At 41.8% G+C, this 16,619-nt stretch overlaps 1 protein-coding gene across 3 annotated transcripts in view; it reads left to right on the top strand.

Annotated features, from left to right (window-relative positions):
* The first annotated feature begins 360 nt into the window (after positions 1–360).
* Positions 361–16,619, top strand: part of ATP9B (ATPase phospholipid transporting 9B (putative)) — a 165,607-nt gene continuing 149,348 nt past the window's right edge. For 2 of the 3 annotated variants that reach the window (XM_082753070.1, XM_082753069.1), the window contains exon 1: positions 361–505. In XM_082753070.1, coding sequence (XP_082609196.1) covers positions 411–505 — 95 coding nt within the window. In that variant the 5' untranslated portion in view covers positions 361–410. The remainder of the gene's footprint in view (positions 506–16,619) is intronic. The other variant, XM_082753071.1, reaches the window with a different exon arrangement.

Raw genomic sequence — 16,619 nt, 5'->3', positions numbered from 1 at the left:
GATCTCATATCAAACGATGACACCTTACACTACGTCTGTGAACTCACAATCTGCCAAATATTTATTTATATATATTTTTTTTCCTCCGGTGACCTGTGCATCGACCTTTCCCTTACGACACCCCACAGGCTGTTACGTTACCCCCCTGACTTTACACAACTCCCGTTTCCACCTCCCAACACCTCCGCCTCGCCACACCCGCCCCTATTCGGTGACAGAAAACCACCACTGCCCATCCCCAGCGATTTTATTTCCTTGAGGGGCCGGCCCCCTGTCCCCATCCCCGTCCCCGTCCCCCGCCCCCTTGTTTATGCCGCGGGCCCCTCCCCGCCGCTGCCTTCCTGCCGCCGTGACGTCAGGGCCGGGCCGCACCCGGCGCGGCGGTGGCGGCGGCGGCGGGGCGCCCCAAGATGGCGGACCAGATCCCGCTGCAGCCGGTGCCGCGCCGCGCCCCGCGCCGGCCGGCCTATTACAGCAGCGCCTCGGCCGCGCGGAGGCACAGCAGGTACGGGCACGGCGCGGCCGGGACGGGACAGGCAGGGCCGGGCAGGGCAGGGCAGGGCACGGCGGCGGCCCCCGAGGGGTGGTGGAGGTGGTGGCGGTCCCAGCCCGTCCCCCGCCGCTCTCCTCGTCCCCGCGGAGCTGCCTCGACCCGGCGGTGGGGAGCGGGGCTGGGCTGGGCTGAGCCGTGCGGTGCGGCGCGGCGGGCGCTGCTCCCGGCCGGGCGGCTCCGGCCTCCGCCTGCCCGGCCCCGGGGGGCTCCGCGGCCCCCGGTGCCCGGGCAGCCGCCGCTCCCAGCGCGATGCGGGGCGGCTGCTGCGCCGCGGTGCGTGGAGCTGGGGATTGCCTGAGTGTCAGGACTGACCCCGGGGTGCTTAAAATGCGCCCTGTTTTTTTTGGGGGGAGAGGGGTCAAGCAATTTGGGCAAGGCAGTTCAAAGCTTTACTAACAAAGTCTTCAGCCAAGGGGTCAGTGGGGTTTTCTTGTTTGTTTTTTTTTTTTTTTTTTGCTTTGCTGTTCTGCATGACTTCAAGGAATGCCGTCATTGTCTGGAAGGAAACACTTTACCCCCATACTTCTTCATATGTCCCTTTGGCAGCACTCCTACAATGTCAGTTCTGGTTATAGCTGTTTGAGTTGCTTTTCCCTTCCCTTGTTTTTACTGTTTTTTTGTTTTTTTATTTTTTTTTATTTTTTGTTTTAAGACCCTAATTGTGGGCACAAGAACTGGAGGGAGCAGCTGTGATGTATGAAAGTAAACGGACTTCCTAAGCACAGAATAGTTGATGATGCTGTTTTAATTCAAATAGTCCATGGTGAATTAAAAAAGCTTTTTTTTGTCCAAATGGAGTACCTAGCAGAAAATGTAGTGTAAGACTGTGCAGAGCATAAGTTAATAGAGAAGCTTGCAAATGTTCATAGAAAATAACTTATAGGACAGTCTACAGTAGTAGTGTTCCCTGTTTCACTAGTATTTGAACGTCTCACAATATGTAATGGGCTTATCCTCTGTTTTAAGGTAGGGTAACGTTATCATTATCATGCATATTTCTCAGAGAATTGAAGCAGGGAAGCTCTTCGTGCGATCTATAAGCCTTTCAGTAGGTGTTCACCTTTGGAAGAGGAAGGGAAGGGTTATATAGCCAAACCCTTAGTCTGTCAAAGGTATCAGATGATTCTGTTGTAGGTTATCCAGGAGCCAGTTTTGGTAACTTGAAAAGTGCTATATGAATATACGTATATAGATGTGGGCCAAGTTCATAAGTCAAGTGAGTACATAGGTTTGTGGAAGGTATGTTTTCAGGCAATAATTGCAGTTATTTATACAAACTGTTTAAACCTGGATGTATGAACAGATTTGGGAAGCTGTAAGATCCAGCAAAAAATACTGATTCATTATAGATCTGCTTCTTACCTTCTGTCTTATTACATCAACACTTCCCTTCAAAGTTTATGGATTGAATTCCTTGTAGTTTGTTACGTCTTTCAGAGTTACAGTCTCTTATAATCTGTATGCTTTTCAAGTACAAATAATATGTATTTATTTTATCAGTCCTCCACACAAATGATTTTTTTTATGGTTTTAATTAGTTCTGTTCAACTACTTGTAGGCTCATAAAACATTTAAAAGCTAACAGGTACATTTATTACTTCTGATTATTTTGATCACTTGGTTAAAATTTGTGCCCAGAGGGAGAAAGGCCATGTACTCTTACTCATTTTAGTTACTTAATTTTGTATATGTTTTAAGGTGAGTTGGTTAGGTTGATCATTATCCTTCAATAATACCATGGCCTGGATTTTAGAGCACCTGCTGTGTGCTTCGGAAGGTGTTGTCATGGACCTGTTTTTTAAAAAATATTAATAAAAAAATGCTTGTCTAGATTCTACTGCAGGTGACTTGTGTAAAGACAAAGAGGAAATAGAGCAAGGCACGTTAGTTCAGGTACAACTCGTAAATCATGACTTAAAATTATAGTTGGACTACATATCCTAAGCCTTTATGCATGTATGTTCATCCTACTTTTCTAACTTGTATCTTTACCATACACTTTTAAGAAGCCTTGCTTTCTGGGCTCTCAGGAATCTTTGACTTTCCATGATTTGTTTGTTTCTTCAGCAAAGAATTCACATTTTGAAAATCGCCTCTTTTGAAAGCTTATACACAGATTCGGAACTGCAGCATGGTAGTGGTTTTTAACTTGAATTTGTTGCCCTGCTACTGGCAACTTCAGATAATGCAACATAACAGTTGCTAACCTTTCACAGCCTCAAAGCTACTTTGCAGGACAATTTCTTTTGCTTGAGCTAACCAGTCTGTGGAAGTCTGCCTCTGTCGCTGTAGGTATTCCTGCTGTAAGGACAAAGGTTTTGTCATTGTGTTTGGACTTACTTTGACTGACTGTTATCACGTACTGTAAAGCTGGAACGTGTTTTCCCCAGACACCTAAAGAAACTTTGTGATGCTATACATGTGAGACTGTATGATGCTGTGTAAGATTGGACAGAGAACTGATTATGTTCCACTGTTAGAAACCAGGGAAATCCATTTTGAATTAAAAGTTTGTATTCCAGTTACTAATAATCGCACTATTATGCAATATATTTGAATTTAATAGTTACAGAAAGCTTGGAGAAAGTGATGGTGTGCCACTTTGTAGTGGGTTTATGTGGCAAGGTTTTGGTAGCGGGGGCCTGCAGGATGGCCTCTGTGAAGAATCCAGGAGCTGCCCCATGTCAGATAAGGGCCAGTTCTAGGCAGCTCCAAAGGGATGTACTGCTGGCCAGAGCTGAGCCAATAAGCCATGTTGCTTGTGCCTCTGTGAAAGCAGATTTAAGAAAAGAAAACAAATGCTACAAAACATCAGCTGGGAGAGAGAGGAATGTGAAACAACCCTGCAGACAAGGTCAGTGCAGCAGAAGGTGCTCCAGGCAGGCAGCAGCGGTTCCCCTGCAGCCTGTGCAGGGAGAGGCCCCTGGTGGAGCAGGCTGTCCCCCTGCAGCCCATGGGTCCCACATGGAGCAGATCTCCACGCTGCAGCCCCCCCATGGGTGGAGGAGCCCCCGGTGGAGCAGGTGGATGTGGCCTGGAGGAGGCTGCGGCCCATGGAGAGCCCCCGCAGGAGCAGGCCCCAGGCCGGAGCTGCAGCCCGTGGAGAGGAGCCCACGCAGGAGCAGGGGGTCTGGGGGGAGCTGCCGCCCACCCGTGGGGGACCCGTGCTGGAGCAGTTTGCTCCTGGGGGATGGATGGACCCTGTGGTATGGAGCTGTGTGGGAGCAGTGAAAAGCTGCTGCTTGTGGGCAGCCCTTGCAGGCTCAGTTCAGTTCAGGAAGGATGGCATCCCGTGGGAGGGACCCCATGTGGAGCAGGGGCAGAGAGGGACCGTGAAGGAGCGGTGGCGATGAAGTGTTAGGGGCTGACCGCAGCCTCCATTGAGCAACCCTTGTGCCCCTTTCATCATATTTTCTCCTCATTTTCTTTGATGAGGGGGAATGAGAGAGCAGCTGTGGTGGAGCTCAGATGCCCAGCTGAGTAAACTCTCTGCACACTTGTTTCAACACTTTGTTCTTCAGCACAAAGTATCTATTATTTACTGGAAAAATGTTTATGCCACAAAGGGAAAAGAGGACCAGAGAATTTCCACGATCACTGTAAATGTGCAGTGAGACTGACACACTTGTTCTCATATGTTAGTTTAGTATCATCAGGAGACCCAGAGTAATTATTGGCCAAACAGAGAAAGAAATGTAAATGCGTAATGGCTGTTGCTCATGTGTGATGTAATGTAAGCAAACCAAGAAGCTTGGTAGAATTTTGAAGCAGATAAGGGACTGAGTTCAGCAGTGGTCTGTAAGCAAGTTACTGAGTTTGTTCAGGTGTCCTGCACTTGTTACTGTCAGTGAATACCTCTATTTGGTCTACTAATAGTGTTAAGGTGTTGGGACACCTGAGCTGATACCAGAAAATCAGGTCTTACCAGCTGTGTCCAATATTACATAAATTCATTTGCGCTCTAGGTATTCACAGAGGTATGCTTGTGTCATGAATAATATTCATTCACTGGAAGGAATCTTCTCACATAATTAAGTGTAGTAAGGGTCATGGCGGTGTACTTACGAATGACTTTATGCTTATGAATGGAGGTATATCAGGTGGCTGTGGTAAAGCAAGCTGTGGAACACCTCTGCTGTTGGCTTGTCAATTTCCTCGCTGATAGCAGTTTCTTAAAAACTGAGTTGCCCTATGTTTAATTGCCAGTCTTGTACGCCATTAGCATATAAAACAATCGTGTGAGAATTAAAATAGAATAAAATAACAGGCTGAAGTTTCCTTTGCACGGGTAAATGTGGGATACTTGTTGCTCAATGACTGGTGGTTTGTAGCTTATTTCATGTTGCGTTCACTGAGTCCACATACTTCCCTTATACATACAAATGTCAAATTTGAATAGTACATAGAAACAAAGATGATATATTACAGGATTGCTGTTATTATATTTTTTCATTTATATGGAAGTCACTCCCAGTGATCTTGCAGTCCTTTTGTTTAAGATTTCCTAAGGTGTTTGGCTAGGTTTCACGGGGAATTAACTAAAGATAGAGACAAGCAAATGCCAACAGATAATACTTGATGTATGTACAGTGATTCTGGGACTTATTTAATTTTTGCTGCTGTCTGAAGTGAGCTTTGTTGAACTACTCTGGTAGTTGCTGTTTCCTCCCAGTTGTTTCTCTTCATTAGAATGACATGCTCTAGTTCTGAACTCCAATGTGGTTTTTGTAGTTCAGGTAGTATTTTGTATTGCAGTGACAAAAATATTTGCTGGTCTCTTTATTTCAGGTGTAATTATTAAGATTAAAAACTTGAACAAACAACCCAAAATGTTATTTGTTGATGCCATGCATAGATCAGAGGTAATAAGATGTAGGTTCTCTTGTAGAATGGTGTTCACAGAGAGCTCGTGACTTATTTGGCTGTAACTGGGTCTGGAAAGCCTTGCAAAACATCCATGATCATTAAAAACACCAAACATCAATGTATATCTGAGTTCATCTGTTGAATGAGTGTATGCAAGTGATACTTGGTGGTACTTTCATTTTTTATTTTTTTTTTGTTAGTTGTTATGATACTCTTTTTCTGAATACTTGTGAATGTTTGGAATAAAAGTTCATAGAGTCTTTGGGTAGATACTGATTTTTCAGAGGTTGCTTTTCAGTATGCTCTTCTACCTCGTGTATTAGTTGAACATGTCTGCTTATTTCATCCTGATTTTGAAAATGACTGAAACTAAAAGTTTACTTTATAATCTATACATTAAAATTCAAATTAGCATAGCTTCTGTGAGAAAGCAGTTCCAAGACCAAAGTAAATTTACTTCTTAGTATTTGCGTTGAAACTACTGTTAGAAAGTATCAGTAACTTCTTTAAGCATCTGTTTCTTTGCCAAAAGCAATAATTGTTTAGTGGGGGAACATAAGCACTGTTTTACGACTTTTTTCATGTCAAAATAGCGTTGTTAACCATTTACTCAAGATATGGTCACAGAAGCTCCTTAAAGTTGAACAACTGTGGGAATGTAATGTGGGAATGAGTAAGGTACTGGTTGTTAGTTGTCTGCATGTGCGCTGACATACTTGAGCTTACTCATGGAGAAAGCTCCTATCATCATCTTAAGGTACTTTGTTTAAATGGGAGCCACTGTCTTGTGTGTGTTTTGTTTGTTTGTTTGTTTGTTTTTTCCCCTCAGTGACAGGCAGATGGAACCTGTGACTTAAGTAAATTTCAGATTAGTCTAACCAGATTTTCTGTAGGTCAGTATTTTTGCTTGAGATAGCAACTCAAAGCAAGGCGTATTGGTATTTTCTGTGATACCACAAATTACAAATGTAGGTTCACCTGATAAATACTAAAAGTATCATAAACTGTATGAAAAGACAAAACTTATATTCCTTGTATGTTGAGGAATAAAACATAAAGCTATATGTTATGCTGATACATTAAATGCAATGCACATTTACATCAAATACACGTTTTTAAACATAAGGGAGAAAAGATTAAAAATAGTGCAAAGAAATCTCTGCAGGATTGTAGTTAGGAGAATCACTGAATGGTTTGGAAAGGACCCTTAAAGATCATCTAGTACTGTTAAAACATTCTTATAAAATAGATCTGTCCTGTACGTTCGTTCTACAGGAAAACTATTGTCCCAGTGATTTTTACTGATTTCACTTGAAATTCGAAGTGTTTGCCTCTTTTTGCAAAGCAAAATTTCATATAAAAGAAAAATCAGCCGTTCTTTTGCAGGGTGTGCTGTCCTTTGTCATTAGCCTTCCTTTAGTTATGTTTTTGGTCAGAGATTTACTGTTGTTGTTAGGAATGGTGTCACTGAGTCATTTTTAGTCTGCATCCCTTAGATGCTCTCTCTTAATTCTAGATCTTTCAACAGGGCTGTCTGGTTGGCACCTTCACATTTGGGATGTTATATTTTTACCATACTTGTTAGGTCTGCATTTTCAAGGCTCTCTCAATTTATGTCAAACAGTTTTTAGCAGTGAATTTTTTAAAACTTTCTTCTCGGTTTGTCCTATGTTCATTGCTCACATATATACATTCCTGGATTGAGTGTTACTCTGCTTTCTGAAGACTTGAGACTTAGGCTAACATTACCTTTTGGGGCTGGTACCTGTAAGATTTAGTACAGGTTTAGATTCTGATATTTTTGTCTGGGAAAAAGGTCAAAGTGGTGTGATGTATAACTCCTAAAGAATGGCCTTGCCATATGTTACTGCTTTCAGAGCTTTTACATGGTGTATTTTGTCATATGTTATCTTAGTCTCTGTGCCTTTTACTTTTCAGAGCAGTCTTTGATTTTAATCATGCGGGTAACCAAATTACGTACATGCAGAGCTGCTCACGATATCAACTGTATTTTTACATAGAAAGACACTTGTATTTGTGTCATACTCAGGAAATGGTTTGCTGTACTTTACCTGCAAAAGTACATTTTGACAGCATAGTAACTCTAAGTGATTTTCATAATAAGTTGTAGTTCTTTGACTTGATATTACTTATAATTATGTATTCGGAAAAGATCGGCCTTTTAAGTTTAGTCTAGTTACTCTTTACACACCAAGATATTCTTTATAGACAAGCAGTTGTAATCTTGAGCATGATTATTAGAATAATCTGAATCTTGATCTGAAACACTTATTTCTAGGCACAAAAGTGTTTCTGAACTTGCACCACTGAAGTTCAGACTGCTATTGCAGATGATGCTAGTTTTTTCAGTGAGCACGTATATCAGTGTGCAGTGAACTTCAAATATATTTTCAGGTTGATTGTGTTTAAGCTGTATTTTTACCCTATATTTGCATGCCTTCCTGTTTTTGTTTTTGTTTTTTTTTTTTTTTTTTTTTTTATGTCAAATACAGGCATTTGTGTTCTTTGGGCAGGCGTTTGGATCTCTGAGGGGAGAAAAAGCAATTGATTGAGCTGCAGTATCAATAACAATACCCAGTAACAGTGATAAAATGGCCCTGTTGTTGTGACCAGTGATGTTCCCTGCTAATTAAAAATAGGGTTCTAGTGAATGCAGATGTTTCCTCAGGTCTGCTGTGTATGAATAGAGATCCGCTCTTCCTGTCACGGACTGAAAAAGATGTTCCATTAAGGTGTGTTGTGCTTTGTAAGGTGAGGAAAGGGGAGTAAGGAATGGTGGCGTTTTTCACGACAGCTTTCTTATGCAGATCCTCTGAATTTTTCTTCCATTTATAGCTCTGGCAAAGAGGTGAGTGCTGGGGAAGAGAAAATTATTATAGGGTTGATCAAAAATGGTGCCTTACGTTTTTCCAGAATCTCCCTCTGCATTGCTTGTGAAAGGCTGAGGGTACCTTGAAATAGTTTGTCTATTTCAGTAAACGTTGTTTGTTTCAGTGACAAACTCAGTTGTAAACTTACATACAGTAAAATTCCTTTTTTTTTTTCTATTTTGTTGCTCTGTTGACAAATGTGCACTATGATAGGAGTGTTGTAATAGGCTTTTAAAGATTTGGCGATGTAAGGACGTAAAAGCAAAGTTATCGGTTGAAACTCAGTACAGAGACTTAGTTCTACAAATCTTTAGCTTCCATAAAAGCTGTCCAAAAGTGTAATCTGATTTATAATCACACTACTTCAGTTAGTGTTGTCTTCCATATGGAGGCCTCTAACAGGCCTGTCCCTGATGGCGTATATGAATTCGTAGCAGAATTGTTTTCTCTGTGTGTGTATAGTTGGGCCAGGACTTTCAGAGTTCAGAGACTTCGGAATTGATACTGATTAGGTGTGCATTTGCATTGCAGGCACAACTACAGCTAAACAAAAGCAAAGCAGCAAGCTGTTTTTTCTGTGTTTTTGGGGGAAAAGGTTAAAGGAAATTCTTCAAATTCTATGCGTTTACCTGTAGAAGGCTTATCTGTTGTCCACTTCTTTTATAACCTAGGAACAAGGTGATTGCTCTGTAATTCAACCAAACTTCCTGCTTTGTAAGTCATAGAGATGTTTGAAATTACAGGGAAAAAGGTAATTTCCAGTCTTTTGAAGGGCAGAATAATATTTGGGGAAAAAAGGTATTTATAATTTGATTGTTCTCATGTGACTTGTCTCCGTAAAATGATTTATTTGCTACATTAGGAGTTTGAATGAAAGGAACAGTTATATAAAAATAAGTTGCATGCTTATGGATGAATATAGATTTAATACAACTTTTCTTGCTGCTGTGGAACATTTCATTTTTTTTTTTTGTGGGATTGTCAATAAAAAACGCAGACTACAAGAGCTGTAGCTTTTTTGGTTTCTCCCCTAAGAAATAATTCCTGCTCTTAATATAAATGGGTCTGCCCCTTTCTTCATTATTTCTCTTATTGCACTGCCTCAGTTTGAAAATTCGTGCTTTATTTTTGGACTGAGGAGGTGTTCATGTAGGTTAAACCTTGGAGGAATTACTAGAAGTAGAGCAGGATAGGGCTGAGACAGATCGTGCTGCCTACCCCTTCCAGTGTCCAGAAGCAGAGGGAGTCCTGTGCCTGGCAGCAGCAGGGATTGAGCCAAATGTCCAGTGCTTCATTGTCAGGTGAGTTGAACCAGATAAATAGACATCAATGATTGCCTTGCACTTTCCTACTTTTTTGGATGTTTGAATCAGAGGAATGTTGCTCTGTTAGACTAACAGTAAGCTTGTAGAAAATGAAAATTAACTAGGCATCTAAATAAGTAGCCAGACTAGATTTAATGAATTAAATGAATCCAAATAGTTTCCATTAACAGTTATGGGATACATATAACGCTGCATCCACATCTGCTCTGGCAAGCAGCTCCCAATGAGCTATGCTGGACCTCGTTCTCACCAATAGAGATGGGCAGTTGGAGAATATCAAACTCAAGGGCAGCCTTGGCTGCAGTGACCATGAAACGGTGCAGTTTGGGATCCAAAAGGCTGTGAGGAGGGAGAACAGCATGCTCACTACCCTGATTCTGCTTCAGGAGAGCAGACTGCCCTATTCAGGGATCTGCTTGGTTGAGTACCATGGGACAAAACCCTGGAGGGAAGAGAGGCCCAAGAAAGCTGGTTAATACTCGAGGATCACCTCCGCCAACCTCTGGAGCGATGCATCCCAACAAAGAGGAAGTCAGGCAACAATACCAGGAGGTCAGCATGAACAAGGAGCTCCTGGCCAAAATCAGACAGAAAAAGGAGGCCTACAGAGGGTGAAAGCAGAAACAGCCTAGGAGGGATGCAGAGACATTGAGCAGCCAGGGAAGCTTAAAGCCCTGTTAGAGTTAAACTTTGTCAAGGACACCAGGGGCAACAAGAAAGGCTTCTATAGGTATGTCAGTGATAAAAGGAAGACTAGGGAAATTGTGGGCCTTCTCTGTAAGAAAATGGGAGACCTCGTTACCTGGGATACAGAGAAGGCTGAGGCTCTCAATGACTTTTTTTGCGTCAGCCTTCACCAGCAAGAGCTCTAGCCACATAGCCCAAGTCCCAGAAGGCAAAGGCAGGGACTGGGGGGACTGAAGAACTGCCCACTGTAGGAGAAGATAAGGTTTGAGATCATCTAAGGAACCTGAAGGTGCACAAGTCCATGGGACTTGATAAGATGTACCCGCAGGTCCTGAGGGATCTGGCAGATGAGGTTGCTGAGCCACTGTTTATCATATTTGATAAGTTGTGGCAGTCTGAAGTTCCCAGTGACTGGAAGAAGGGAAGAAAAAACACATTTCTAAAGGGAAAAAGTAAGACCTGGGGAAGTACAGGGCAGTCAGTCTCACCTCTGTGCCTAGCAAGATCCTGGAGCAGATCCTCCTGGAAACTCTGCTAAGGCACATGGAAAATAAGGAGGTGATTGGTGCCAGCCAGCACAGTTGCACTAAGGGCAGATCATGCTTGACAATCTGGTGGTGGATTTCTCAGATGGGGTTACAGCATGGGTAGATAAACAACTGAGGTAATCTACCTGGTTATGCAAAGCATTTGTGCACAAGCATATCCTGCATTGTTTCTAAATTGGAGAGAAGTGAGTTTGATGGATGGACCACCTTGTGGGTAAGGAATTGGCTGCATGGTCACACTCAAATAGTTGTGGTTAAAGGCTCAATGTCCAAGTGGAGATCAGTGATGAGTGGTGTTCCCTGGGGGTTGATATTGCGACTGGTATTGTCTAACGTCTTTGTTGTTAACATGGACAGTGAGATTGAGTGCACTCTCAGCATGTTTGCCAATGACACCAAGCTGTGTGCAGCTGACATGCTGGAGGGAAGGGATGCCATTCAGAGGGACCTGGACAGGCTTGAGAGGTGGGCCTGTGCGAACTTCATGAAGTTAGACAAAACCAAGCGCAAGGTACCTGCATCCTGTTCAGGGCAATCCCAAGCACGAATAGAGGCTGGGTGGAGAATGGATTGAGAACAGCCCTTAGGAAAAGGACCTGGGAGGTGTTGCGGTATGAGCAGCTTGACATCATCCAGCAATTTGTGCTTGCAGCCCAGAAAGCCAACCATGTCCTGGGTTGCATCTTAAGAAACTTGGCCAGCAGGTCAAGGGAGGTGATTCTCCCCTTCTACTCTGCTCTCATGAGATCCTACCTGGAGTCCTGCATTCAGCTCTGGGGCCCCCAGCACAAGAAGGACATGGACCTATTAGAACAAGTCCAGAGGAGGGCCATCAAGATGATCAAGGTGCTGGAGCACCTTTCCAATAAAGACAGCCTGAGGGACTTGGGGTTGTTCAGCCTGGAAAAGAGAAGGTTGCAGGGAGACCTGATAGCAGCCTTTCAGTACCTAAAGGGGACCTACAAGAAAGCTGGAGAGCTGCTTTGTCAGGGATAGGACAAGGAGTAATGGCTTTAAGCTAAAGGAGGGTAGACTTAGATATAAGGAAGGAATTCTTCACTCAGAGGATGGTGAGGCACTGGAACAGGTTGCCCACAGAACTTGTGGATGCCCCATCCTTTGAAGTGTTTAAGGCTGGGTTGGACCAGGCTTTGAGCAACCTGGTCTAATGTAAGGTGTCCCTGACTATGGTGGGGGATTTGGAATTAGATGACCTTTAAGGTCTCTTCTAACTCAAACTATTCTGTGATTGTTTAATATTAATGTTCCTTGTTTTCTTAGGAAACCATATTTCTGTCAAGATGGCTGTCTTCATACCTGATTTAGTAGCCTCCATGCTGAGAGTTTTGATGTCTTTTCTCTGGCTTCTTTATTCATGTTGCTTTCAGTGCTCCTCTATTTTAATAAAAGTTTCTAGGATTATACTCAATTGATTTGTCACTCAAAGCAAATCAGCACTTCAAGCAATTAAGTGTGGAAAAATACTAGATAACAAAGACATAACGATTTTTGTCCTCTTCCTAGTTATGAAAAATACATTATTCATTATACTATTGTTTTTAAATACTGAAGCACAATTTTCTAACACAATAGCAAAATTGCTTTTGAAACAGAATAAATTGCTTGCCAGTTCAGAGGCTGTATTTTGAAGTCAGGATTACTAAACATGATGGTGCTTATGCTCATTACATTCCCTACTTGGTGAAGCTCCATATTTAAAAGTGCAAAATGAGATAATTGTGAAAAAATGTTTATAATGGCAAAAATGACTTTATGATTAGGACATTGATGTACTCCACAAATATTACCACATTTAGAGTAGTATTAAATATTAAATAGATCTGTGAATTTATTTCTCAGCCAAGTCTGTTTCCCTTAATTCTCTTGCATTAACGTGTTCTGTCAAGAAATAACTTTTAACCATGTTTGCTTTGTTACCTTTGTGTGTAAAGTAAATTATTTTCCAAGTCAGACACTTGTTCAACTTTATATAGAAGTAAAAAGGGTCTCTCTAATGCTCCAGAATGTTGCTGCATGCTCCAGTGTGGCTGGCAGATTGTGATTTCACTGGATGGTGTTACAAATACACTATTAATTGTTCAGATGTCTAAAAGCAAAATACAATGAAAAAGAAAGCTCTGTATTAAAGCACGTAACTGTGATAATGTAATTTGCAAATTCAACCAGGAGAGATTATAAAAGCATTGAATGTGAATCTGTTTAAACACAGGCTTGTCTTTTACTGAAACTCAGCATAATGTCTTTTTTAAAGCAGATATTTTATTGTCAAGTGTGTAAGGTTTGAGTGTTAAAATTAGCTTAGTTTGAGAGTAATCCATACAATTTTGTGTAATATACGTTGTAACCTGTAATAACTGCCTTGTTTTAAGAAGGTAATTTGTATAGTGTTCTCTTTTTCTTGATGACCATTTACAGTAATGAGAAGGGAAGAAGTATTGTCAGACTGCCATATCATACTAGACATCATATGCACCTTTTTGCAAATAACATGGTCAGTAAAGTTCTGTTTTGTCATGTTTGTTTTAAACTGTATTTTAATACTTTTGAAGAGGGTAGTGTTGATGTCTTTTCTGAAAGCATTTTCGACTGCATATTTCAACTTTCTGGTTCTGGGACTTCTCTGCCCTTCAGAACTGCCTCCCAAGGGACTCTACCAGCCAGTGTCCTGAACAGCTCAAAGTCTGCCCTCCAGAAGTCCAAGACAGCGGTTTTACTGGTCCCCCACCTGACTTTGCCAAGAATAGAAAACTCTGCCATTTCATGGTCACTCTGCCCAAGACAGTTTCCAACCACCGCATCTCCCACCAGCCCTTCTCTGTGAACAGAAGGTCTAGCGGGGCACCTCCCCTGGTAGGCTCACTAACCAGCTGTGTCAGGAAGCTGTCTTCCACGCTCTCTAAAAACCTCCTAGACTTCTTCCTCTGAGCTGTATTGTATTTCTAGCTTATGTCTGGGAAGTTGAAGTCTCCCAAGGTAACAAGTGGTGACAATTTTGTGACTTCTGCCAGCTGCCTGTAGAACTCCTCATCTGTCTCCTCATCCTGGTTTGGCCTTCTGTAACAGACCCCCACCAGGATGCTTGCCTTGTTGACCTTCCCACTGATCCTAACCCACAGGGACTCAGCCTTGTTATTCCCAGTCTCGAGTTCCACAACATCCAAACTGTCTAATACAGAGAGCCACACCACTTCCATGCTGCCTGGGCCTTCTGAAGAGCCTACAGCCAGTCATTGCAGCACTCCAGTCATGAGAGTGGTCCCACCATGTCTCCGTGATGGCAACCAAGTCAGCCTGCCTGTTGCTCAGTTCAAGTGTTTTCTCCATCTGTGTTGTAAAAATTTACTTTTGGGACCTTGCTTGTTTCATATAAAACTGTGACCTTACTGCTTAGTCAAAGATGTGTACTGAACATACCAGCATACCCAGCAGGTGAGAGAATGGACTGAATTCCTCAGTTGTGAGAAGTGTTTTTTATTCTGTACAGCTCTATAAATTCATGTTACACTGTAGATGTTCCCAGGTACTGGAATTCACTACTTCTAAACTGGTAGCATGTATCCTGGCATGAATTTGGGCTGTTGCAACACTTGCTCTTCCTGGACAGTCCCCAGGTACAGCTTGGCAGTTGGAGCAGTCTAGGGATGATTCCCTTTGAACTCCTTTAGCAAGGAGTCATCCTGCTACAGGCTGCTTTGTTGTTTGTAATGGTTGGGAACATTCATTCAGTTTATTGATGTGGATATAGCCCTACTGTATATTCAGATGTTTAGAACTTACGTTACTTTTTTTTTTTTAATGTGTACAAATACACCAATGAATGGTTTATTTGCGTTTTGTTAATTACTGTTGTTATACAAAGATTGAGTTTAGGTTGCTGGGGGGGGGAAATGAGACAGTCCTTGTATGCATATTCCAAAAGATGAAGTACCGCTTTCACACAAAAAATCAGCAATTTTGAAGCTTCACATTTGCCAAACACTTCTTTTGTGACTCAAACAAAAAAGTTTTTTTCTGAGCTCTTAAAATCATCATTCGCTACTCCTAATGCAAGAATAAATTCAAGAGATCAGTTTTAGATTACATAAAGAATAGAATGACGAGAGTCTTCTAGACTTCCAAACTGCAGTGTTTGAGAATTAAAGAATAAAATACACATGCAGAATCTCTTTATTCTAATCAGATACTTTTTCATCAACTGGGCTTATTTAAAGACTGCTTAACTACAATTATAGAAAAACTATTACTTGACTATTGATATATTTTTTTTGCATCTGTTGGGTTTAATATTTGTTTTTTATCTTTTTAAGCATTGATGCAGCCAGCTTTTCTAACTATTTAGGTCAGATCTAGGATGATTTTCTGTATCATGCATTTGTATTAACATCCATTAGGGTTATTGTGTTTGTTACTGCATACAAATAGATATCTTTGCTTGACTCTAATTCTTTTCAAAAATTTTTTTCCAGTTGATATCCTTATTTGTTCTCTGAATAGTCTGTGACAGGAAACCTGAGTAATAGTTCGGTTCTTTCATATTTTTGTACCATTAAGGCACTGAAAGTGAAGAAGCTACTCAATTTTCAAGCACTTGGGGGAATTTTCTTATCAAATATTCAGGTGTTTTATCTGGCTATAAGAGGCATTCCACAAGTGTAAAATTGAAGTGGTAAATGCTTTCTGGAGAGGGAAGGACCATTGTTAGCCTAGTGTTTCATAGGTCCCATAGGAAAGTGTTTTAACCTGCTGAATATTTCTATGTAGAATTATAAAAGTAACTAATGTTTTACTAACAAAAACTAATATACTGATGAGTTGCGTAGAAGTTGTGACTCAGAGGTCTGCACAGGCAGGAGCAGACGCAAGTATAACAGGAAAGTAGGCTGAAGCTCAGTGGAAATACGAAGTTTGTTTCTGTGAAAGCTCACGTTATTTGCATCTGCTACAAACTTTGCCAGGTGTCCTGGTTTCAAGTAGGGTAGAGTTAATTTTCCTCCTAGTAGCTGGTATGGTGCTGTGTTTTGGATTTAGGATGAGAATAACGTTAATAACATGATGATGTTTCAGTTGTTACAGAGCAATGCAGTCAAGAGCTTTTCAGCTTCTTGTGCTACGCTGCCAGCGAGGAGTCTGGGGGTGCACAAGAAGCTGGGAGGGGACAGACCCAGGACAGCCGACCCAGACTGGCCAAAGGGATATTCCATACCATATGGCATCATGCTGAACAATTAATATGGGGTGGCTGGGTGGGGTGGGGGACTGTTGCTTGGGGCTGGGCTGGGCATTGGTCAGCGGGTGGTGAGCAATTGTGTTGTGCATCACTTGTTTGTACATAGTATTATTAGTAGTGTTATCATTATTATTATTTCTCTTCCTTTTCTGTCCTACCAAACTCTCTTTATCTCAACCCATGAGCTTTTACTCTTTTTTTTTCCCCTGATTCTCTCCCCCGTGCTGGGGATGGGGGTAGGGAGGGTGAGATGAACAAATAGCTGTATGGTGCTTAGGTGCCTGCTGTGTTAGACCATGACACAAAACAAATTCTAAGAAAATCTTGCAAAGAGTCCTTTGAAAGTATGATGTTGCAGCTCTGTATGTACAAATTCTATATCAAACAGGAATTTCTCTGTAATGATTTATGTCAAGGGCTGGATAATTGCAAGCCTTTTTGCTGTATTACCCATTTTTAACAAATTGAAAGTTCTTGATGATACATTAGGACAAGTGCACA

Source organism: Aythya marila (genome assembly GCF_965140915.1).
Source record: "Aythya marila genome assembly, chromosome: 2".
In the NCBI taxonomy this organism is placed as follows: domain Eukaryota; kingdom Metazoa; phylum Chordata; class Aves; order Anseriformes; family Anatidae; genus Aythya; species Aythya marila.
The sequence above is the reverse complement of the archived record's forward strand: the minus strand, read 5'-3'. Positions and strand labels throughout refer to the sequence as shown.